The sequence below is a fragment of the Hoplias malabaricus genome, chromosome 5 (genome assembly GCF_029633855.1).
Source record: "Hoplias malabaricus isolate fHopMal1 chromosome 5, fHopMal1.hap1, whole genome shotgun sequence".
Classification (NCBI taxonomy): Eukaryota; Metazoa; Chordata; class Actinopteri; order Characiformes; family Erythrinidae; genus Hoplias; species Hoplias malabaricus.
In genome coordinates this window covers 37,698,725-37,722,542 of record NC_089804.1, presented here as the reverse complement: position 1 = coordinate 37,722,542, position 23,818 = coordinate 37,698,725, and the positions used below count along the sequence as shown (strand labels likewise).

The following is a 23,818-nucleotide window of genomic DNA, read 5'->3' as shown; positions in this document are numbered from 1 at the left end:
AGTAAAGATACACTGGAAGAAATCTCAGATGTTCTACAATTGTAGAAACTGTAGAAACTAAAGTAACTAACTGTAGTAAAAAGTAGGAAGAGCTACTGTCTCTGAATTTACACACACACACACACACACACACACATATATATATATATATATATATATATATATTCCCACCACCACGTCAATGTCACTGAACTGCTTTGTGCAAGGTGATTAAAAATGCAAAACAAAAGCTGAACTACAGTGTGTATTTGTAGAACTGTGCACACATATGATCAGTGGAGCTGATAAAGTGGACAATGATTGTAGACACAAAGAGGTCATTTTAATATTATGGCTGATCAGTGTAGTTTCCAATCAGAGACCACAGTGAACTTTAGCTCTTTAAGGGGAATTCCAATAATATTTTTGTGAGGAAAACAATAAAGAATTAACAGTGTTTTGAAATTGTGCTTTATTTTAGAAAAAAAATTATTAAAAATATATTTTTAAAAAATTACCAAGGAAGCTACAAAGTGTTCTCTGTTAAATGTTCTAATATATACAGGGGTAAAATACTGACAATGTACTAGTGTTAATAAAAATCTGTGCTTTCTTTGAGGATGATTTTGTCTTTTGAACCACTGCATGTAACCTACCACGAATATGTATTTATATTTCCGGCCAAATACTTCACAACAGCCACCATAACCTTTCAGATACTGACGAATAGCCAATATCCCTTTGTGACGTAGCATAAAGAAGTAGTAAACGCTTCACACATCCGGTTGCTATCACTACCATTGTGAGTAATTCTGACTGAGGACGTCTCTCTGAAATGGAGAATTTCTCATCAAATCCCTATTAATGACTTTGTATTAAAAAATGTGGAAGCACTTTTTAAAGTGCTGATAGAAGCTTTACCTCATTCACAGCTGCGAGTTGACATTATTTTGCTACGGGAGTAAATTTCATAAAATCATGCAGTAGAAGGGAGCCCTCTGTTGGTTATTTTAAGCATTACATTAAAATTCGCTCTTCATTGGCCTCTAGAAGGACATTAGCTCGTGTTCTTCCTTTTCTTTTTTTTCTCCTCACAGCTATAAATATGAGGCGTGTTTTTATCATCATTACTCAGCAGTGCAAACAAATTTGGATCCTGCATTTAACCCATCCGTGGAAGTGAACACACAGCAACACACAGACACTAGTGATTAGGGGCAGTGAACACATAAACAGAACTCAACTTTGCCACAGACATTGCATTACTCTTGAGACAGAATTAAGTAAGCACTAAATAATATGTGGTGAACATAAGATAATCTATGAACTAGAGATAATTATAAGTTATAGGACATGTTGAAATGGTCAGTTTTGGTTCAAATAAATCTTATCTAATGCTGGTTCAATTGCATTTGTTTGAGTAAAATGTGAACACTCGTTTTTCAACAGGCAGACTCTGCCCTTCTTCAAACAAATTCATTCATTCATTATCTGTAACCCTTATCCAGTTCAGGGTCGCGGTGGGTCCAGAGCCTACCTGGAATCATTGGGCGAAAGGCAGGAATACACACTGGAGGGGGCGCCAGTCTTTCACAGGGCAACACACACATTCACTCACACCTACGGACACTTTTGAGTCGCCAATCCACCTACCAACGTGTGTTTTTGGACTGTGGGTGGAAACCAGAGCACCTGGAAGAAACCCATGCGTACATGGGGAGAACACACCACACTCCTCACAGACAGTCACTCGGAGGAAACCCACGCAGACACAGGGAGAATACATCACACTCCTCATAGACAGTCACCCGGAGGAAACCCACACAGACACAGGGAGAACACACCACACTTCTCACAGACACTCACCCGGAAGAAACCCACGCAGACACAGGGAGAACACACCACACTCCTCACGGACAGTCACCCGGAGCGGGAATCGAACCCACAACCTCCAGGTCCCTGGAGCTGTGTGACTGCGACATGACCTGCTGCGCCACCATGCTGTTTTGAGTCCTTCATACATTTTATCACTTGTGTGTTTCCAACTGATAGAACTACTACCTCCACTAGCGGATATTCGCCACTCACTGCCTGCTCAGTGATGTCACTGTTTACAAGCTCTGTGATTGGACTGCAAGAAAGGAAGGGTACACAACCTTCGTTAAGATTGTTCCCACTCTGGTGTTTTTTTTTTTTTTTGGTCTGTAATAAATTGTATTTACGTCTGGACCCAGACCTGAGTCTGCTATTGAGGACACACAAACCCCAGCGGCCAAGCAGTAGAACCACAACACAAACAGGCACTCTGGCCTGGTCTAGTTTTCCAAAAAGGTTGGAATGCTTTTTTTTATATACTATTTCTTTATATTTTACAGTTGATTTGTACTAGTCAGAAAACAATATAGCCTATAACTCCCTAATGCACCTTCAGCTGTCCAACTGGCTTAAAAATCCAATTTAAGATGTTGGCTTTTTATGGTATTTGGACGACTGGCTGGGTTTCAGCCTGAATTGTGGAAATGCTCTGTAAAAACAACAGGCAATTAGCTGGAGTCTGAAATCTGACTCTCCAGTGGTGGGAAGGTACAGATCGATACTCTGAGACCACTTATATATTGTGGATTGAACACAATAATGACTTCTCATGTTGTGCTTTTAATGCATTTCGAGTGCTACTTAACAACATTGTGAAGAATGAAATGGGAAACAGGGAACATTATGGGATCCTACTGCAGTGTTTATTTACTGACAGCCTTGGAGAACTCCAAAACATTTGGACAAATGAACCTAAATGGAGGTTATATTTTGACTCTAGGTTTATTTTTCAAGCTTAATACTTTATAATATGCACATCTTACATTTGTTCTTAAATCAAGGATATAAATAGAGATTTTGTGCTGTGTTTGCTACTGTAAACACGTCTGATCTTCTGGTAAGGGTGTAAACAAGATGTTGGAACATGACAATAAAAATTTAATGGCACTCAGCCACAGGGAAAAAAAAAAACATTAGAGAGGTCCTCTTCTGATATTGGAATGTTACTTCTGGATCATAAACACCACTCCATCTCATCACAAATTTATTCAGCACTTTAGAGAAGTCGGTTTCACTGCTTCCACAGTTCCAGCAGTTTTGGGTAGGAGGGGATTTGTCTGTTTTGACTGGACATTAAACAAATGAAGTGTGATCTCTGACTCAGGGCTGTGTTTAAATTTGTTGGGACATTTCTGTTGGTTCTTACATAGGAGTCACTGCTATCGCTAACGCTAATGCTAACAGGCCGTACACTGAATTAAGTCCTCACCTAAGCTTCCGAATCCAGCACAGGAACAGTGGACAGTCAGTAGTAATGTGGCATTCTAAAGACTAAAACTCACCCAGACCAATCCTCAATACACAATGAGAATTTTTATTTCTATTGTTTATGCAAACTAAAGCCCCTGTGCAGCAGATTTAGCCGTAATGGACCACAGCACCTTGCCCACAGCTCCTGCTGGTTTATGTCTGTTCTCAGCGGAGATGGTAATGACAATAATGATGATGTTGTCCACCTTAAATAAAGCCAGGCAGTCATGGTTTAATTTAGCCGAGTGCACTAGCCCATGTCCTCAAATTGAAGCAAACACCACAGAGAGAAGAGAAAAGAGGGGGGGGGTGTCTTCTGAGAAATAAACATTAGATAATTGGGCAACATTGTCACCGCTGATAGGCTCGCGCTGCGCTCACTAGATTAGTTGCTAAGCAACCTATTTGCTAAGCTTGTTGTCATGGATTCGAGTGCTCTGGATGCCCTGTGAAATGCTCTGCTGACCACTGATAGCAGGGCAAGGGTGGAGGTGAATCTCAAACTGCGTGTGCGTGTGGATATCGCAGCTTACTGTTTTACTACCTAATGTGTCCATAGTGATATAAACTCCATAAAGATATAACATAAATATTAATGTCCAAATATTTCTCTTATATTACTGAGGTTGATGTATTTACTACTGAGATACAGCACGTAAACCACACATAAACATCTATAGAGTCTAAAAGAAAAGTCTCCACAGCAAACGTTTTGGGAGGACATTTTGACAGCATTTAAATACAATTGAAATGGTCATTTAAAGAGGAATCCAACTGATGCTTCAGAAATGCTGCATGTTTTATAATTGCTCAGATCATTCAGAGTGGTTTCTTCTAAGACGGTCATGACCTACTGAGAGGAACCAGAAGATTCAGTGTCTCAGATGTAAGAAAGTGTGTTCATTATGATAATAATAATAAAGATAATGATAATTGATTTATTGATGTAGCTTTTAGATGCATGAATCATTTCAGACATTGGTTCGCACTGTGAATAATTCTGACTCTGGATGGTTCTATTGTACAAAGCTTTAAACCTCTGTGAAATCAATGGAATTTTCTGTTAAGGTGAAGGACAAGCATCATTTCAGATAGCTACAGTAATCCATTGCCTAATGGAGAAGCCTATATTGTGTATGTGTGTTTGTGCATATGTGTACGCACCAGGTTTTTCTCACATTGTGGGGACCAAAATATGTCTACACACTCATATATTATGGTTATGGTTAGTACTGAGCTAGTAGCAATGAAAGTAAGGTTTAGGTTAAGGTTAGTCTTCATGAAGTGAAGTCAGTGTAATGTCCCTACATGCACATAAAAACAAGCTAGTGTGAATTTATGCCATTTACTATTCATCAGTGTGGTGTATTTGTGTGTGAGGACTATATATACATGCAGCACGGATTCCTATTCTTAGTTTCACCCTGCCACAAACCAAACACTTTAATGGGCTCATTTCCCCTCAGTATGTTAATTTTAATCCTGATTATTTCTGGCAGATTACTGCTGCAGAATACGGGGCGGGTTAATGGCATTTGCCATATTTCAAAAACCTCACCTTTTGTTCCTGCATTAAATCGCGTTTTCCCTCCTTTTGTTCGTTCCTGCTGGCATGCTGATAGGTTTAGTCGCCCCACACCAAAACCAGGTTACAGCCCAAAGAGCCTCTGACATTCAGACTGCGCATTTACATCCAGGTTGTCTGGGAAAATCAGAATTTCAAAAAATGGCAGAGCCGCACTGGAAAACAACTGCGGGGCCCTGCGTTGTTTACCCGCTTCCTCCCTGACATCTGACACTATCACACCAAGGGTTCGCTGTAGTCCCTGTTAAAATAACACAAAAATACCCTCAGGTCACCCTTTAAATATGACATTGTTGCTTATTTAACCACATTTATGGCTGAGGTTCCCAACAGTGGTCTTGGTGAAAGCTGGGAAGCAGGGATACACTAAAATATGCAGGTGGGAGCCCTCCCACATACAGAGCATGAGTAAGAAGGAGCTTCCATGTGGTTCAGCTGTTAATAAACTGAACAGGTCCTCAGTGATGCCAAAGCCAGCCATGTCCAAATCCAAATGACCACAGCTGGGCTAGCTCTCTCTAGGTAGAACGCATGGCCCTCACTCTGATGCCAATGTGGGCATCAGTAAGCTGCTGTAACAGAGCTGGGCGTTTTGCATTCCCCTCCAAGCACATTGAGCTCCAGTGATGTTTTATTAAAGGAATACATTTGAACAACCACAATAAATGAATAAATGAATAAATGAACAAATAAAAAATATAGAAATAAGAAATGAATATAAAGAAATAAAACCTGACAGCGGGTGCTTATAATGAAATAACTCTACTCTGACACCATCTTCACACAGGCCATCACGGTGTGGATAGGGAACAGGCAAAACAGACAGAACTGCTCACATTCAACCGTGGAATAATTGCTCTGAAGTCGTCTTTATCTCTCTCTCCCTCTCCCTCCCTCCACCCCTGCTCCCTCACTTTTTTTTGCCAGACCCCTACTCTGCCCAGGGAGAAAGAGAGAGAGAGAAACAGGGAGAGATACAAGGATTGGGTCCAATCCCTTTGTTCTGCCTGGAGAAAAGACTATGAAAAGTGTAACACCTTATCACTTCTAAAGACAAGGTTGTTGTTTTAGGGAGAAAAGTGGTAGGACCTTTGCCCAAGACTTGTGAAGTGTCACCGTACCTTTTCAAATTGCTGCTACCACAGTGCTCTGAGAGGACTCAACAGGCTTGGAGGAGAACACTGTGATTGCAGCTTCTGTTAATAGTTGTTATTATTATTATTATTAATATTGGGCAGCACAGTGGTGCAGCAGGTAGTGTTGCAGTCACATAGCTCCAGGGACCTGGATGTTGTGGGTTCGAGTCTCGCTCCGGGTGACTGTCTGTGAGGAGTGTGGTGTGTTCTCCTTGTGTTCGCATGGGTTTCCTCCGGGTGACTGTCTGTGAGGAGTTGGTGTGTTCTCCTTGTGTCCGCATGGGTTTCCTCCGGGTGACTGTCTGTGAGGAGTGTGGTGTGTTCTCCCGGTGTCTGCGTGGGTTTCCTCCGGGTGACTGTCTGTGAGGAGTTGGTGTGTTCTCCTTGTGTCCGCATGGGTTTCCTCCGGGTGACTGTCTGTGAGGAGTGTGGTGTGTTCTCCCTGTGTCTGCGTGGGTTTCCTCCGGGTGACTGTCTGTGAGGAGTGTGGTGTGTTCTCCCTGTGTCCACGTGGGTTTCCTCCGGGTGACTGTCTGTGAGGAGTGTGGTGTGTTCTCTCTGAGTCTGTGTGGGTTTCCTCCGGGTGACTGTCCAAGACTTGTGAAGTGTCACCGTACCTTTTCAAATTGCTGCTACCACAGTGCTCTGAGAGGGCTCAACAGGCTTGGTGGAGAACACTGTGATTGCAGCTTCTGTTAATTCTGTTAGTTGTTATTATTATTATTATTATTATTATTATTATTATTATTATTGGGCAGTACAGTGGTGCAGCAGGTAGTGTTGCAGTCACACAGCTCCAGGGACCTGTATGTTGTGGGTTCGAGTCTCGCTCCGGGTGACTGTCTGTGAGGAGTGTGGTGTGTTCTCCCTGTGTCTGCGTGGGTTTCCTCCGGGTGACTGTCTGTGAGGAGAGTGGTGTGTTCTCCCAGTGTCCGCGTGGGTTTCCTCCGGGTGACTATCCGTGAGGAGTGTTGTGTGTTCTCCCTGTGTCTGTGTGGGTTTCCTCCGGGTGACTGTCCGTGAGGAGTGTGGTGTGTTCTCCCTGTGTCTGCGTGGGTTTCCTCTGGGTATCTGTCTGTGAGGAGTTTGGTGTGTTCTCCCTGTGTCCGAATGGGTTTCCTCCAGGTGCTCTGGTTTCCTCCCACAGTCCAAAAACACATTGGTAGGTGAATTGGCAACTCAAAAGTGTCCGTAGGGGTGTGTGTGTGTGTGTGTGTGTGTGAGTGAATGTTTGTGTTGCCCTGTGAAGGACTGGCGCCCCCTCCAGGGTGTATTCCCGCCTTGTGCCCAATGATTCCAGGTAGGCTCTGGACCCACTCCGACCCTGAACTGGATAAGGGTTACAGATATTGAATGAATGAATGAATGAATTATTATTATTATTATTATTATTCTAGGGAGAAACAAATATTAGGGAGTTGTGTACAACCATAAATTGTTTGCATCCCTAACCTTAACCCTCCACACCCTGTCATGCTACAGTTGCCACACTTACAGTGACATGTACAGCAGTACACACTCAGTTGAACACACTCATGCAGAAACATGTGACATATTTACACCATGCCTAGAGATATATGCCTTATACACATAGGCTGGTGTTAGAACTACTCTCTCTGGGAAAGACAGAGTAGTGTCAGCACTATTAGTGCTTTAAATGTATAGTCCCCCCACCTAGATACTGATCCTCATTCAGACAGAGCCACAATGTAATCTGACACATATTGACTCAATTACAGAAGATTACACTTGTAGAATTATTTATTTATTCATTTATTTAGTGGTGTACAAGCTGTTTGACTGAACTCTGAGTGAATTATGCAAATATGGAACATGCTGATTGGCTGTTGAATGCGCATGGCCTGTAGGATTTGTGAGAATCCTCTTCTCTGTTAGAACGAGCTCAGGTGCTGAGGCTTTACCTCTGTCACTTCTGACAGGTGTGATGTGTCTGGACACCTGCCAGACTTTAGAACAGCCACGCACACACTCATCAAGCCTTTAAGCAAATTATACATGCCGTTTTAGCTCAGAACACACCCGTACACACACACACACACACACACACACACACACAAGACATATTAAAAAAGAATGTATATTCATAGACTATTAATTAGAATATACCTCAATTCCAGTGTTTTGCTCTGAAGCAAAGTTATTTTAAAGAGCTGAAATACTACATTATCCTTAGATTGTGTTTGTATTTTTTCAGAATTCAACACTCCTTATTGCTTCAGTGAGAATGGAAGTGTTTAAACCAATGCTGGGCAAATAGATAGATTTATATTTCTTGATTTTTGTGGCATGTAAAATCACTAATACAAAGCAGGCTGTTTTGTCTTTTTTATTGTGTGTGTGTGTGTGTGTGTGTGTGTGTGTGTTTTCTGTGTACCTGGAGGCTCTTTCTTTAACACTGTAGAGCAATGGCGGGGCAACTGACCTTGCATGTGCATGCAAAGGCACACACACACACACACACACAGAGCTTCAAATGAACAGTATCTCTCTCGTGGTAGTTTTGGGGTCTTGCTGCAGGCCTCACTCTGACATGAAGTGACTGATGAGTTTCTGGAGGCTCCATTTCGTCCTGGAGGAGACTGTTTGGCTAAGCACATCTTTTCAAATCTTACCAGGCAAGATCTATGTCCATGAATACACACACACACACACACACACACACACACACACAAAATGAACAGTAACCCATATGTAGCACTCAGGGCTCAGTAACCTGCAGCTTTCACTTTGACACAAAGTCACTGATAAGTTTCTCTAGGCTATGTATGGTCTAAAATCAAACTACTTGTGTGTGTGTGTGTGTGTGTGTGTGTGTGTGAGTGTGTATGTATGTGTGTGTGTGTCGGCGTCTATTCATGGGTTTTAGATAGAATGATTCAATACTTGTGGACAAGATATACTAGGACCTCTGAAAATGTAATCTATAGGCACCTTGCCCCAACTCATTCCCATTTCCTGAACCTGTCACAATTGTTTTTTGATGCAATTTTTGGCAGGCAGTTAGAACTGAGGTCATTGACATAAATTATAACGCCACATACCAGCTGCAATATTTAACAGTAAAATTGCAGTATGTTCCAGTATAATATTTTATGGCCTTTATTACTTTAAAGGGCGCAATATAATTACAGCTTGTTGCAGTATAATCATAGTATGGTAATTTGTCCTTCTCACACTGTTGGTAAATATACAATGAGTTGTATTTTAAGCGCTTGTCTTCAGTTGCTATTGTTTAAGCCTACCCTGGCCTCCTTCTTTCCTCCCAGTTCTTCTGCCTGGAGGAAGATTACAGTTCAGTTATCACACTCTGCTTTGGGCTAGCAACACCAAGCCCTTAACAAAAATAGATGTTACGTACAGTACCAGTGAGCAGCACACAACATCCAGCATGCACTGGGGTTAGTAATTTTAAATGAATGTGTTTCCTCCGTGCAGTCATTTATATTCAGCACAGTCTTTGAATTAACCTTTATTTACCATTACATAACGCCACATAATGTGCCTTCTCTCTCTTTGACTCATGCCTCAAATAACAACTCTGCGAGGGCTTTCTAGGAGCTGTGGAACTTGTATTCATGCATTCTTTCTTTCCTTTCTTCCTTCACTGTGCGTAGTAGTGAGAGACTTATAATGGTGTCTAATGCGAGCAAATACTGAATCAAAAACCAAAATACATACCACAAACCACAGTTTTATCAGTGGCATTGATGCTGAAACAAAAGGCATCCGTATGTAGTTTGACCCTCTGTACTGCTTTATAACAACCTATTGTATGACGGTTTACATTAGATGTTGGAGCATTGTTGTGAGGATTTGACAGCAGTCCCCCATGAGAACATTAGTTTGTACTAAACATCGAATGAAGCTTTATTATTTCAGGCAGTGCAGTTCTATTGCTCAACAGCCCAAAGCTGGAGGGCTTTATACCCCTCTAAGACAACACTTGCTGTTGAGCTTTGCGTTAGAGCAGGGAATTCACTGAACTGTGCTGGACTACTGCCCTCTACCCAAAGCTCACTTCACTCAAACCACGTCTCTGTCTCTGTACTGAGATCTCCTCACAGAGAGAGAGAGGACAGTGATGGTGTTACATAATCATGGGCTGGAATTTGTGCTGTGTCTGTAAGCAAACTTACTATATACCAGGGAAATACAGTACATGCGCTGAGTGTAGAATTTGCGGCACCTTAGCTAAAGCCTTCTTGGAAGTCCGCTTGTCCTCCCCTCAACACAAAGCACTGAGATATAATTTTGTAAACATCACACCACACATGAAAACTGCAGGTCATGAGGCAGGTTGGTAGACAGGAAGGTCCAAATTAAATGTGTTTAGTTTTTTTTATTCATTCATCCATTCATTATCTGTAACCCTTCTCCAGTTCAGGGTCGCGGTGGGTCCAGAGTCTACCTGGAATCATTGGGCGCAAGGCGGGAACACACCCTGAAGGGGGCACCAGTCCTTCACAGGGCAACACACACACACACACACACACTTTTGAGTGGCCAATCCACCTACCAACGTGTGTTTTTGGAACGTGGGATGAAACCGGAGCACCCGGAGGAAACCCATGCGGACACGGGGAGAACACACCAAGCTCCTCACAGACAGTCAGCCGGAGGAAACACACACAGAACACAACACACTGCTCACAGACAGTCACCCGGAGGAAACCCACGCGGACACGGGGAGAACACACCAAACTCCTCACAGACAGTCACCCGGAGCGGGAATTGAACCCACAACCTCCAGGTCCCTGTAGCTGTGTGACTGCAACACCTACCTGCTGCGCCACCTTGATATATAGATTGCTATGAGAATGTAAAGAGTATCACCAACAAAATGCCAGCTTTAGTCATTTAAAGAAAAAAAAATCTAGGACACTGAATGATCAATAAAAAATACAAACTTTTTTTTTTATTTTGGGACATAAATGTAGAAAGTCGGTCAGAAAATCTGGCGGGGAAAAAGGCGTATTTTAGATCATTCTCTGTTAAATCTCTGTTAACTGCAATTTTAAGGTCATTCTGTTTTTAGGAAAATATTTTCTTAAATTCCTCCTGAGAGAACCTGGTAGTTAACCCAATAAAAAGCTGAAAATAAATACTGCATAATTAAACGTGTGTAAATAAATCTAAAAACGACATTTTTAAATTCTCGTTCGGTTCCACTTTACTTTGTTTTTTGTTTTTCCACTCGTTTTCCGGCAAAACATTCCTCCTGCGCCAGGACTGGCTATTGTCCCCCGCTCGGATTGGCTGATAGTTGTGTGCTGCGCTCTCACTGGCTGATAGCATCACAGCTCCTGCGTTGGATTTGCTAATAATCCACAATTGAGCCAATCGTAGCGTAGAAGGGCGGGGCTTGTCTGGAAACGGGTGTGAAAACAAAAACAGCGGTCTCCCACTGGTTCTCGTCTCTCTCCACACGGAACAGCGCGCGCTTTCTTTAGGAGCGGAAAAGGATGGAAACCGCCAACCAGGTGAGATTTAGCCGCTATAAGGAGGTCATTTTTCAGGCGAATAAAAGAAAACAACCAGAATAAACCCGTGTGTTTTGGGCTTTCAGATCGTGTCCGTTGGGACGTTTCAAGTGCTGAAAGTGCCTCTGGGCTTCATTCGCCTTTTGGAGTGGGTGAGTACGCGCGTGCTTCTGTCCACACCTGGCAGGTGGATACGAAATGCACTAATAAACAAATATATGTGTAAAAAACATTAAATGCCTTGCGATGGAACAGAGTTTATAAGCTCTGCCTTGTTGTGGAAGTGCTGGAGGACAGCCATGTTCAATTATCACAGCGCGCGCCTCATCCATCACCAGGCTTTGATGTTAAACCACTTTCACGATGCGCGTGGCTGCTGATTAAATGATGACATTTTGGGGGGCTTTGGGGGCATTTTTTCATGTTTTTCTCTGCCACTGATGCTGAAAAAGTTCCTCTTTGATGTGGGTTGCACCTTTCCAGTTCGTGAACAAGGTCAGGGTTTATGTAAGACCCCACTGTGGTCAGTGTATTACCCTTTACACAGGGTACTTTATCCCTTACACTGGAGATTTGATCTTGTACATAGCTTGCCTCATTTTTAACATGGACTGCCTCATCTCCAATGTGGGCTACTACCAGAATTCTATTGGCTACCTAATCTGTGAAGCTGGCTACTAAGCTACATGTCATCTCCTCCATTGGCTACTCATTTTTTCACTTGATACTCCATCTCAGTACATTGTCTGATATACAGGACGCTATAGTATAGGTCAGTACTCATTTTGCACAGGCTGCTACGTCCACATTATGTTTTACAGGTTATGCTATTTTTTCACATACTACTATCTACTGCACAGGCTACTTTATTTTAAACATTGGCTATTATATGGTTTTCTTGGGCTGCTACATTGTTTACACAGGCTTTGTTTTCTCTCATGTGGACCCCTTAATGCAGGACCTGGCCTTTATAGCTGAAGCATTAGCTGAATGAATCTGACTCAATGTCAAGGACAGAAGATTCCTACTTATTTAATATTGTCTTTGCTTGTCTTTTACCTTGGCTAATTTATTCCTTATGTGGACTACTTATTTTATTGCATGGGATGCTGTTTCTTTTATACAGGCTGATTAAACTATTTTGCAGTGGCCTCTTTTTCCACGTAGTCATGGCTACATTTGCATGTACATGGTTTGTTTGCTTCATAATAGAGAAATACACTGCAATACAATTTAGCTTTTAATACTTGAAATACCCTATCTGTGTGTAAAAGAGCATGGCCCAAGTAAATATACATGTGTGTGTGTGTGTGACAAAGAGAGAGAGAGCGAGAGAGATTAGCATTCAGAACACATTTTCAGAATTCATAAATGGTGTCATATTTAATTATACAGTAAGCATTGATGTTTAAAGCAACACAAACAGTGTGTGTTTCTGTGTTTTTCCTCAGTGGGCAGTGTGACCACGTGCCAATGTGTGTGTGTGTGGGGTGGTGGGGTGTTAGAGTGTGTTTGGGCCGGTGTATTTGGAAATGAACAGTTATTAACACTGATGTCTTCAGAAATAATCTGATGAAAACAATATATTTTTTTTATTTTTAATACACAGTATTAACACTGTAGAGGTTTAGCTAGTGCTCCAGTGCAAATAAATTGATGCCTTGTCTGCCATAACATTATTAGTTAAATTAAAACATTGAAAGACATAAAATGTAGTATTTGATGATTACAGGTAAGAGTAACCTGGGAATTCTAAGAGTGCCCTCTTGTGGTGAATCTTCACTGTGCTAAACTTGAGTGAGTGCGTGAGTTACAAGCAAACTGTAGGAGATATGTTGCATGTAAAAATAGATTTCATGACCAACATGGCATCTAATGAATGTAAAGTTAAAGTCGCTCCTGGGTTTTCACACCTGGAGAGGTACATAAACTAGGGTGACCAGACGTCCTCTTTTGCCCGGACATGTCCTCTTTTTTAGACTTTAAAAAAATGTCCGCGTGGAATTTCACAAACGTCCGGGATGTTTTTCTAGAGCTTACATAGAATTTCGAGAAGCGTTTTGTTCACAAACTAGTCCCACCCTCCCCTACTCCGATTGGTTCGCTTGAGTGAGAAGGGGGCGTGGTGAAATAGACTAAAATCTTCTGATTGGACGGTCTGACTGTAGTGCTACCGTTATTGTTCGATAACCTTCTCTGTAAACATTGAATTGGTCAGTCTGCACATCAATAGTCCTTGTTTACGTCAGGCAAAGCTCATGTACCCACTCTCATCTCGAGCAGCTATGCCAAAACGTAAATGTAAGTTCTTGGATGAATTAAAAAAGAAATTTGCATGCCACCCCCCCTCTCTCTTTCTCTACCTGAATATTACAGCTTTAATATTAGACAGTGTGGTAGTCATGCGATACTTCGTCTTTCACCTGAAGCACAGATGAAGTCGGATCTGTTGATACAGTGTGAAATTAATGTAAACAAAAGAAAAGCATTAACCTGACTTTTAGGGGTTATAAATCTTAAAGACAATTTCACAATTCAGACAAACCCAGATTTGCAAGTAACCCACTACCATTAACATTAACCATGCTGACATTTACACACAGAATAGCTAGTGTCGTTTTAGGTGTATGTGTGTGTGTGTATTTGTTTGTGTGTCTGTTACAGGCTGGAGCATTCACTATCTGGCACTCCATCAAAGTGTAGCCAGCAATCTTCAAAACAGCTGCAAGCGTCTGCCGTGAAGTCAGGCAGAAGCTGCTTTCTGAAAAGTGTCCAATACAATCCCCGGTGTGTGTGTGTGTGTGTGTGTGATGTGAACTGAATAAACATATGCCATTTTAATTGGCGATAGCACATTTTGAATGGTTGCATTGTAAATCTCCGGTTTCATTAGAATACACACTAGCTGCATTGTGTGTGCAGATGTTTGTGGACACCTCTTTATTTGCCAAATTCAGCTGTAGGGAGACTCCATCACTTGTATAATCTGAAACAAAATGGGAAGCCCTGGGTCAGCCACAGGTGAGATTACGTTCATCACACTCAGTGTCAAGCATGAGTTAGATGGGAATAAACCCTGCCTCCTTCCCCTCCAGCATTGGGCTGTAGAGCTGTGGAACTGTGTCCTCTGGAGTGATGGAGCACCATCAAATAGGATGAGTTTTCTGCAGTACTGTACAGTTTGGAGCTTAGCTGTGAGGATTTGATTGTGTCTACCCTGTGTTCAAATCTATTGGTCAGTGCTTTTCTACAGAAATTATTTAAGATATTTGTGCAACTGAACATTGTCTACAGCTTCCTATAAAAGGAAATCGCACAGTACAACCCTATAGATTCCATATTATTGAAAATAGTGATTCCATACTTTCGAACAGCAGTATTTACACAAACAAAACCCAAACACAAACGACAGTATTTATTCAGATTTGGGAGAAGTGATTATTTGTCTGGGACGGGCTTACAGAAATCCAGTTCAGTGCTATTGGTGAACTGAGCCACATTTTATTCAGTGCCAGATGAGTCAAGCTTTTTGGACAGAAACCAACCGTGTATTTTTTGCACAGAGGTAATTAACCTAAAACTCTAACGTGGGCCATTTGCAGTGTGTGTATGCGTGTGTATGCATGCATATATATATGTGTGTGTGTGGGTGTACGATTTTCAGAACCCAACTGAATAGAATAGAATGGAAAGGAATAGAGGGGTGCAGGCCATCTTCTCAAATCTGAAGCTCCTCTAAAATGTAGCTAGGCTCTAATCCCTGTGCATTCTCAACAAGGTTATAGTTCCAGGCTAATCCAGGCTGTTGCCGCTTAGTGTCCCCAAAGGGCCCCTCGGCTTCTTATTTTCACCCAACAAAGGGGCTCCCCAAGGTCAGAAGGTCAAGTGTTAATCTCTGGAGAGAGATTAAGAGCCCTGACCCTAGAGAAGAAAAACGTACGGATAAAAAATGCCCCAACACTGGGCCCTCAGCCATGTAAACGAATGGCAGCCTTAAGTTCCAACGCCATTTCAGATAATTATTGCTACTGAAGGCTGGGGAACTGGAGCACAGTGATGCATCTCCTCCTGGGGGAATCAGTCTCTCTGCTCTCTATTTGAAGTGTCCTCAGCAAAAAAAGTAAAAAAAAAAAAGAATCGAGCTGCTTATCGCCCGGGAAACACGCAGCACTAATCACATTTAGTCACAGCACTCTCTCTCTCTCTCTCTCTCTCTCTCTCTCTCTCTGTTTCTCTCATACCCCATCTCACACTCGCTATGAGTTTATTCAGTCTCTCTCTCTCTCTCTCTCTCTTTCTTTTTTTTTTATTAGATCTATTTTCAGTTTCATTTCTACAAAGACATCCAATTGCTTTTAAACTTTATCTTCCTTATTGGAAATTTCTCACATTTATACATCCACTCTAATCTCTCTCTCTCTCTCTCTCTCTCTCTCTCTGTTTCTCTCTGAAGACTCATTACTCAACACAATGGACCAATTATCATGCCACACAAAAGACAGCAACAGAAAATGTATAGTTATAATTTGATGCCAGTACATATTGTGAGTTTTGTTTTTGACCAAAGCATGGCCTGCAAAACCTACCACTGCCATTAGCAAGACGTGTTGATACATTAAACACAGAGCTTCTGTACAATTAGCTGAGGCCTGAAAGCTGTGTACAACCTCCAGGGCTTTGGACAACCGTGGACAGATGTGGACAGATGTGGCTGACTCAGAGAAGAAAGGTTGGCTGTCACTGTGTGTTGTCTGGTCCAGAGCCAATGGTGCAACTAGACCCTGAGTTCACGTCCCATTTCAGCATCTCTACAGGAGACACAAGGATGAAAAGAAGACGGATCTGATCACATCACTTCACACAAACACACATACACTCAGACACATACACGGCAGGTTAAACAAGGACGTGGGTATACACAAGACAAAAGGTTAGCTGCTTGGAGACAGACTGGGATTGTATCTCAGATGTGTGGACTGAAGTGAAGGGTGTTAACAGGCTGTTAGCTGCAGTAACGGCTTCAGCTCTTCTTTAAAGACTTTCTCTGCAGTCTCTGTGTGGAGGGGGGTTCATACTTCTGTATATCAGTGTCCATCCAACTATTGACCAATCACAGTCATTGCGGTCGGCATTTACGACACATAGTTACAGTCTCGTCAATACTTTGGCTACAGCATAGGTTTGAGGCAGGTGTATAAATTGGGCTTTACTCCTACTCATCCCAAAGATAATGAATAGAGCATAATCTCTCCAAAGAACAGATTCACTTCTTCACAACCCAGCACTGGTGAGTGATACTCATCTAGCTGAGGCTTTGCATCAAACTTGGTGTCCTTGATCTGGGGATCTGTTGCTTGTTCAAAGACCAACAATGTCTGGACAAACCGACAACATTTTGGTAAAGTGGCAAAGTGTGTACAAACAATTTTAAACCGAACCAGTTTAGTTTAAATCAGTTTTCAAAAATGTCGCTGTTGCTGGGATGATACGAATTGGTTTTAGGGCATTCAGTGTCCATTACAAACAACTGGATGTTTGTTTCCATTTTAAAATCTTTTTCTCTAATGCTTTATAATACTCATATGATTCTTGTAGTTTTTCTGACAGATTGCAATACACTACAGGAAGCATAGGGGGCGATATAGCTTCTGTTGTTAATTGATTATCACACAGACAAAGTGTTTAATATTTGTTTTGACAAATGTAGAGGAATTAAAGTCTGATTCAACAAATTAAGGTTCTTAAAATGGTTCTCTATGGTTCCAGGAGACAAGTCTAATTTGTAGAAAATTCACCAATTTAACCTTTTTTTTTTTTTTTTTTACTGTTTTCAGATTATTTAACATTAAAATATTCTTTAATTGGATTGGTAAAATTCATGTAAGAAATAATTATCGTCTTCAAATTAATATTAACACAAGATTTAAAAAACAATTGTGGAAGTTCTTTAAATCTGGTTATTGTTGCCTAAGTTCTGACAGTCACTAGACCTGGCAAACCTGTCAGACATACACCTCAATGAGCAAGGCTGAGAAAGCAGTGGTGGATAGTAGACATGGACATGAAGTTTTTGAAGAGGAGTAAATCATAGCCATCAGTAACAGAAAGAGGTTCAACTTCAACAAAGCCATCGGCCGCTGGTGAACAGCAGAGAGATGTTTCAGGTGAGTCCGCAGTGAGTGGATGTATTGATAGATGTAATAAACAAATAGCTACGGTTAGCTCACTGGCTAAGATAGAGATAGAGCTCTGGTTAATTTGAATGTTATTAAGTGAGCACTAAAATGTTAGATGTAGAACTGAGGCTTGTAAGATTGGTGTCTGACTCTGCCAAAGCAACCTAAAGTTCATATCACTGACGTAAATAGTCAAATAAATCTTTGTAGTTGAGCATGGTTATGGACATTTGGGCTAAGCCATGAATGTCTAAAATGTTTGGCTCTGCTCATGCTTCAAATTCCCAAAAGTATTGGATGGTACTCCAGACTCCAACAGTTCCACTGATCCATGCATAGTTCAATCCTGGAGGGCTTCATACCCCTCTAGCTGACACTTGGCATTGAGTATGAGCATCCTAGGCTTTTATGCTTCTGGTTCCGAATGTCTCATTTCACTTGACAACTATATTTTTAGGAAAAAAAAAAGATTCTTTATTAATGAAATTCTATACGTTTTCCTTAAGTCAACACAGTTCTGGATCTTAATGAGATGTCTGTGACCTGCTTTGATCAAAACAAAACAAGAATCAAACCCCACAGCAGTGTTTTCCGCCTGTCTAAACAGCCTGGCTCAGAATGACCAGTTTCAGCGCCTGTAGCTATAAATCAGCATTTCTCAAAGTGTGAGGCATGACACACTGGTATTACAGGTGGGGCACAAGGAATCGGAATAAATTATTAAGGCATTTTTATACCTGTCTTTATCAATGCCTTTCTGTTTTGCCAACAAAGATAACTCAGTAAAAAGCACCTACTCACAATGGATTCAATAAAAAACGTAGCTTGTCTGGAACCAAAATGTGCTTTTTTTGGCAAACATTTATTTTGAAAATGCGCCACTGAGATTAACGTGTTTTGGCAGCGAATCAAACAAGGTGGGTCTTCTTTCAGCCTTCATAAATATAAAGCTGCTCCAATCATCAGCTTCACTGGCCACCAATTCACCGCCAGAGTCTGGTTTATAAAGTTAGTTTTTTTTTTTTACCAGTTCTGGACTTGAGATAACAATGACCGTTATTTACAGTTATGAAAATGGCTTGCATCAGTGACAAAGGAGGATCTGAGGGTTAGCTAACATTAATATTAGCTGAGTTCAGGTTGTGACATGCAGCAAGTCAACGTTAAACGTTAGTCTTTGGCCGTGTCCCAAACTGCACACTGCTGCACTGAATAGTATATATATATATATATATATATATATATATATATATATATATATATCACCCTTAGCAGTGCTTTCTGTACTGTAGTGTGTAAAGTTCCATAGTGTGTTGTTTGGGATGCACTGTAAATGCAGTTTTTTACTGCCTTATCTACATAGGAAACAGCTTATTCAATCCAGATTGAAAAGTGAGAAACTGAAGCACAGTTTAAATATTAGGCCAAGTTTCTGTGTTTTTGAACACTGATGTTATAATGGTGTTAAGCTATCGATTTAGAGATAGAAGTTGATGTTATTTAGATAAATTAGAAAATTGTAAACCTGCATGTGTATTTTATTACAGATTTTTTGGGGGCGATAGTGGACACCCCTTCGTCTGAGGTGGGAAATAATAGAAAGAGTTTGAGAACCACTACTATAAATGATAATGAGCCGCTTGCAGTGAGTTAGTGAGCAGTAATGGTTTAATTTTATTCACTTTGCTCTCTTTCTTCTCCTTTCTCTTTTTTTCTCTCTGTTTTGCTCACGTTAACCTCATCTTTGCCCTCTCACATATACACAGTTCCAGCTCTGTGATTGGAGAGACTCAGTCGAGGGGGCGGGGCAATTCTAAAGCAGCTACACTCTATAAGAGAAGCAGTACAAAATCAGAACGATCCGTTGCATCCCATGTTTTCTGGCTTAGGCATCCTTCTGAAAGATGACTGAGCGGTCTTGTTTCACAGTGTGTGGGTTGGTGGGCTTCAATTCCATATCAAATCAAATGAATGAATCCACTGAATAATAATAGATAGGATTGATTGATAGGAGTATTCTGGGCCTGAGCGAGAGCATGTAGCTTGTGTAGTTTATCTGGAACACGTGCAGTGGCTCTGGGTTCATGTGGTGAATAATTAGTTCTCTGGAATGGTATGCAATGTGTGTGTTTAATCCTTTGCTGGTTAAAACCTTGGGCTTTATTGTTGTATAAGACCACACACACACACACACAGGAAGCAAGAGAAAGACAACACACACACATACATCGAATTGTATCCCGGTCGGGTGGCCAAGTCTGACAAACCGCTGTGACAGTCACCGCAGGGCAGGGGAGGGGCCACACGGGTCATGTGAACATGTAGCCATGGCAACTCCACAGGGAGACAGTGACCAAGAGGAAGAAGGATGAAGGGGGTGGGATGCCAGTATTTTAAAAATAATTTGAGATTTTATGCCTGCTTATGGTCAGCGGAGCATGGAAGCAGTGCCTGCATCCAGCCTGGCTCCAAAAGGCCAAAAAACATCTCACACACACACACTCCCACCACAGGCTTTACACACTGCTTCACTGCCACAACCCCACTCTCACTGAGCCATTTATTATCTCTTCAAACAATGCAGAAAACCACTGAGCCCTCATCCATGCACATACACTCCCACCCCTTTGCCTTCTATTTGTCACTGTCTTTTTGCTGTATTTGCACTAACATACAGTTTTACTACACGTTTATGTACCAAACTGCATTCATGAATAGTTGGTAATTCACAGTGATCCCGCCAATGGCTTTGGGCATGTTGAACCTATAGGCTCATGAGCAGCTGCTCCACAGCGTCTCTATTAATTGGCAAAGCATTTGGAGTTGATACAGCTTGTGCACAACTGAGCATAAATCCACCTATATGAAGTGGGATCCACAAACTCGTAAGTAAAGATGAGGCCGTATGCTGTGTACAAATATATAACTAATAAATGTTAATGGTCCCCATGTTATGGATGCCGAGGGAAAGAGGTACAGTGCTTCTTTAAGACGCTGTGTATGTACTGGGGTATTAATGAAAACAGTACATCCCACAACTCCACGGCCTTGGGCCGAAGTCTGTGAGGAAGTGCTGTGTTCTCCCTGTGTCTGCATGGGTTTCCTCCAGTTGCTTTGGTTTCTTCTCACAGTCCCAAAACCTATAGTTGTAAGTGGATTGGTTAAAACAGGGGTAAAGCATTTACAGATGATGCATGAATGAATAAATTAATGACAAAAAATACCTGAATGTTCAAATAAAAAAATGTGTGTGTGTGTGTGTGTGTGGAAGGGGGAAGATTCCGCCTGAGAGGTCCTGTAGGATATTTTTACATAAAGGGGGAATGTCTGAGGGAGGAATCACATGTAATGGATAGCTTAGTGAGTGTGTACACACGTGTGTGTGTGTGTGTGTGTGTGGTGTGTGTTCACCTTTATCTGTGGGTGTATGGTGTTAGAGGACATAATTATTTTGCTTGAGTATTTTGTTTCTGTTTTTATATTTACTTCCCTTCGTGTGTGTGTGTGTGTGTGTGTGTGTGTTCAGACTGGGCATTGAGTAGTGTGTGTTACTGCCCTGTACCCTGTATGGCTCGAGTCACTCTTGAGTCTCTGATTTTTACTCAAAAAATCACTTTCACTCATTGATTGATTCACAGTTACGTTTGAACTTGCCATTAAATTACTCCCAAATTGACTCAGAATCATCACAGACTGAATCATAACTGGGCTTGGACTCAGCTCACAGACTTGAGACCTGTCTTTCAGCTGCATTTGGACTTGATATTGACTGACTTAACTTGCCTCAAATGTCTCAGGATGTGCACAGAACCCAGAACTGAACTCAGACTCACACCTCAGTGACTTGAGACTCAACTCTGAGTCACATCTCAGTGACTTAGGATTCAACTAGGTCTCACACCTCAGAGATGAGACTTGACTCTGCCTCACACCTCAGAGACTCTGATCCTAAGCCTCCCGCTGAGAGCGAGAGATAAAGAGACTCTCCTCTGCACAGCTTTGTGTGTGTGAGTGAGTGTGTGTGTGTCAATGGCCTGCAGGTGTTTCTGCTCTCTGTTTCATATTTACTGAACCAAAGAGGCTGATTAGCTTCACTAACACACAGGGTGCTCAGCGCATCTCTCTCTCTCTCGCTCTCTTACCCCCTCTCTCTTTCTCCCAATCTTTTCTCTTTTGCATTCTCTTTTTTCCTTTTCTGTTTTCACTCCTTTCCCATTCTCTCTTTATCTTTTTTCTCTTTTCTTCCACAACTGCACTCTTCTTTTCCTTCCGTGTTCCTCTCTTCCTCTTTTTCTCTCTCTCTGTCACACTCTGTCACTCTCTCTCTCTGCCTCTCTCTCTCTCTCTCTCTCTCTCTCTCTCTCTCTCTCTCTTTCTCTCTGTCACACTGTCACTCTCTCTCTTTCTCTCTGTCACACTGTCACTCTCTCTCTCTCTCTCTCTTTCTCTCTCTCTCTCTCTCTCTCTCTTCTCTCTCTCTCTCTCTCTCTCTCTCTCTCTCTCTCTCTCTCTCTCTCTCTCTCTCTCTCTCTCTCTCTCTCTCTCTCTCTCTCTCTCTCTCGCCCTCTCTCTGTAATCCAGCAGTCCTCTTTAGCTGCAGCAGCCGGAGGACAGAGCTGTTCTTCATCCACCTCTTTTTCTTCATCTTCTTCTTCTTCTTCTTCTTCTTCTTCTTCTATTTCTATTTCTTCTTCTTCTTTATCATCATCACCATCATCATCATCCTCCCTGCTCTGCGCACAGACACAGCTGAGAGAGACTGATAACCTCTCTCTCACATACACAGACAGTAGCAAGCACAGTGTGTGTGTGTGTGTGTGCTGGTATGCGAAAGAGAGAACAGAGAGATGGCTGGACGGATGGATGAAGGATAGAGTAGATGGATAGCAGATGGAGGAGGGAATAGATGAGAATTATGGATATGAATGGATTATGGATAAATACATATGTGACATCAACCTTGTGTTGGGCTTCTCTCTCCCTCACTTGCTTTTTCTCTCCTCTCCCTCTTCCTCCCTCTCTCTCTCTCTCTCTCTCTCTCTCTCTCTCCCTCATTCTTTACTCTCTCTGATTTCTCTCCCTCCCCCTCTCTTCCTCTCTCACTCTCACTATTTCCCTTTCTCCCCCTCCACTTCCCCCTCTTGATCTCTCCTCACTCCCTCTCTCTCCTGCTCTCTTCCCCGCTTCCTCTCCCCCTTTTCCTCTCTCTCTCTCTCTCTCTCTCTCTCTCTCTCTCTCTCTTTCTTTAATTATGGCAGATGAGATAAGTGGACTGAGCCAGAGGCTTAACCAGAAACAAATTAGGACTTTATTATTATCATGGCGACACTTTCACCCGGCCGTATTCACTCCTCAGCTTTCATCTCCTTCATCATGTTACTCCTCCTCCTCCTCACCTTCACCTCCTCTTTTTTGGAGCATCCTCTTCATGCAGTTCACATATAAATGGGTCTAAACACTTTTGGACACACGCTGAATATTAGCCTCAAACAACCACTGCAAGACTTGCAGAAAACTTCAGACTGTAGACATGTCCTGGATGTCCACATTTAATATTCTGCTGAACTGTATCTTTTGTGATGTAGTGTAATCTGGAATACTGTATTTTACACTGTAATATTTAATGCTTTATATATAACTACGTATTAATATTTATTACATTGTAATACACGTGTCATTCACAGTGAATTTCTGTAGCGATGTGTGTATTTGATTGCTTGTGTTTTCATGCAGATATGTGCATCATTTTGTGTGTGTGTGTGTGTGTGTGTGTTGCTGCTGAGAAGTGAGGATGTGAAAGATGTGTTTGAGATACATGCTCAGTGTTCTGGCTGTCATCACAAATGTTCCCTCTGTGCCTCACACTTTGACACGTGTGTGTGTGTGTGTGTGTACATACAAGTCAAGTCCAATGAATTCAAGCTATACTGGCCTAGTCGTTCTCAAAGCTGCCACCAGGTGGCGATTTATCACCTCAGTTTCACGGTCACTTAGCACTCTGCGTTATTACATAACCCTGTGCATGGATATGAGTTTGGGTCCTGGCTGCACAGGGAAGCTGAAGAAAACAATACATCACACACACAATGCTCTTAG

At 41.9% G+C, this 23,818-nt stretch overlaps 1 protein-coding gene across 1 annotated transcript in view; it reads left to right on the top strand.

The window, feature by feature from the left end:
- The first annotated feature begins 11,449 nt into the window (after positions 1–11,449).
- Positions 11,450–23,818, top strand: part of synpra (synaptoporin a) — a 29,442-nt gene continuing 17,073 nt past the window's right edge. Inside the window, exons 1-2 of the mRNA XM_066671628.1 lie at positions 11,450–11,546; positions 11,633–11,698. Coding sequence (XP_066527725.1) covers positions 11,529–11,546; positions 11,633–11,698 — 84 coding nt within the window. The 5' untranslated portion in view covers positions 11,450–11,528. The remainder of the gene's footprint in view (positions 11,547–11,632; positions 11,699–23,818) is intronic.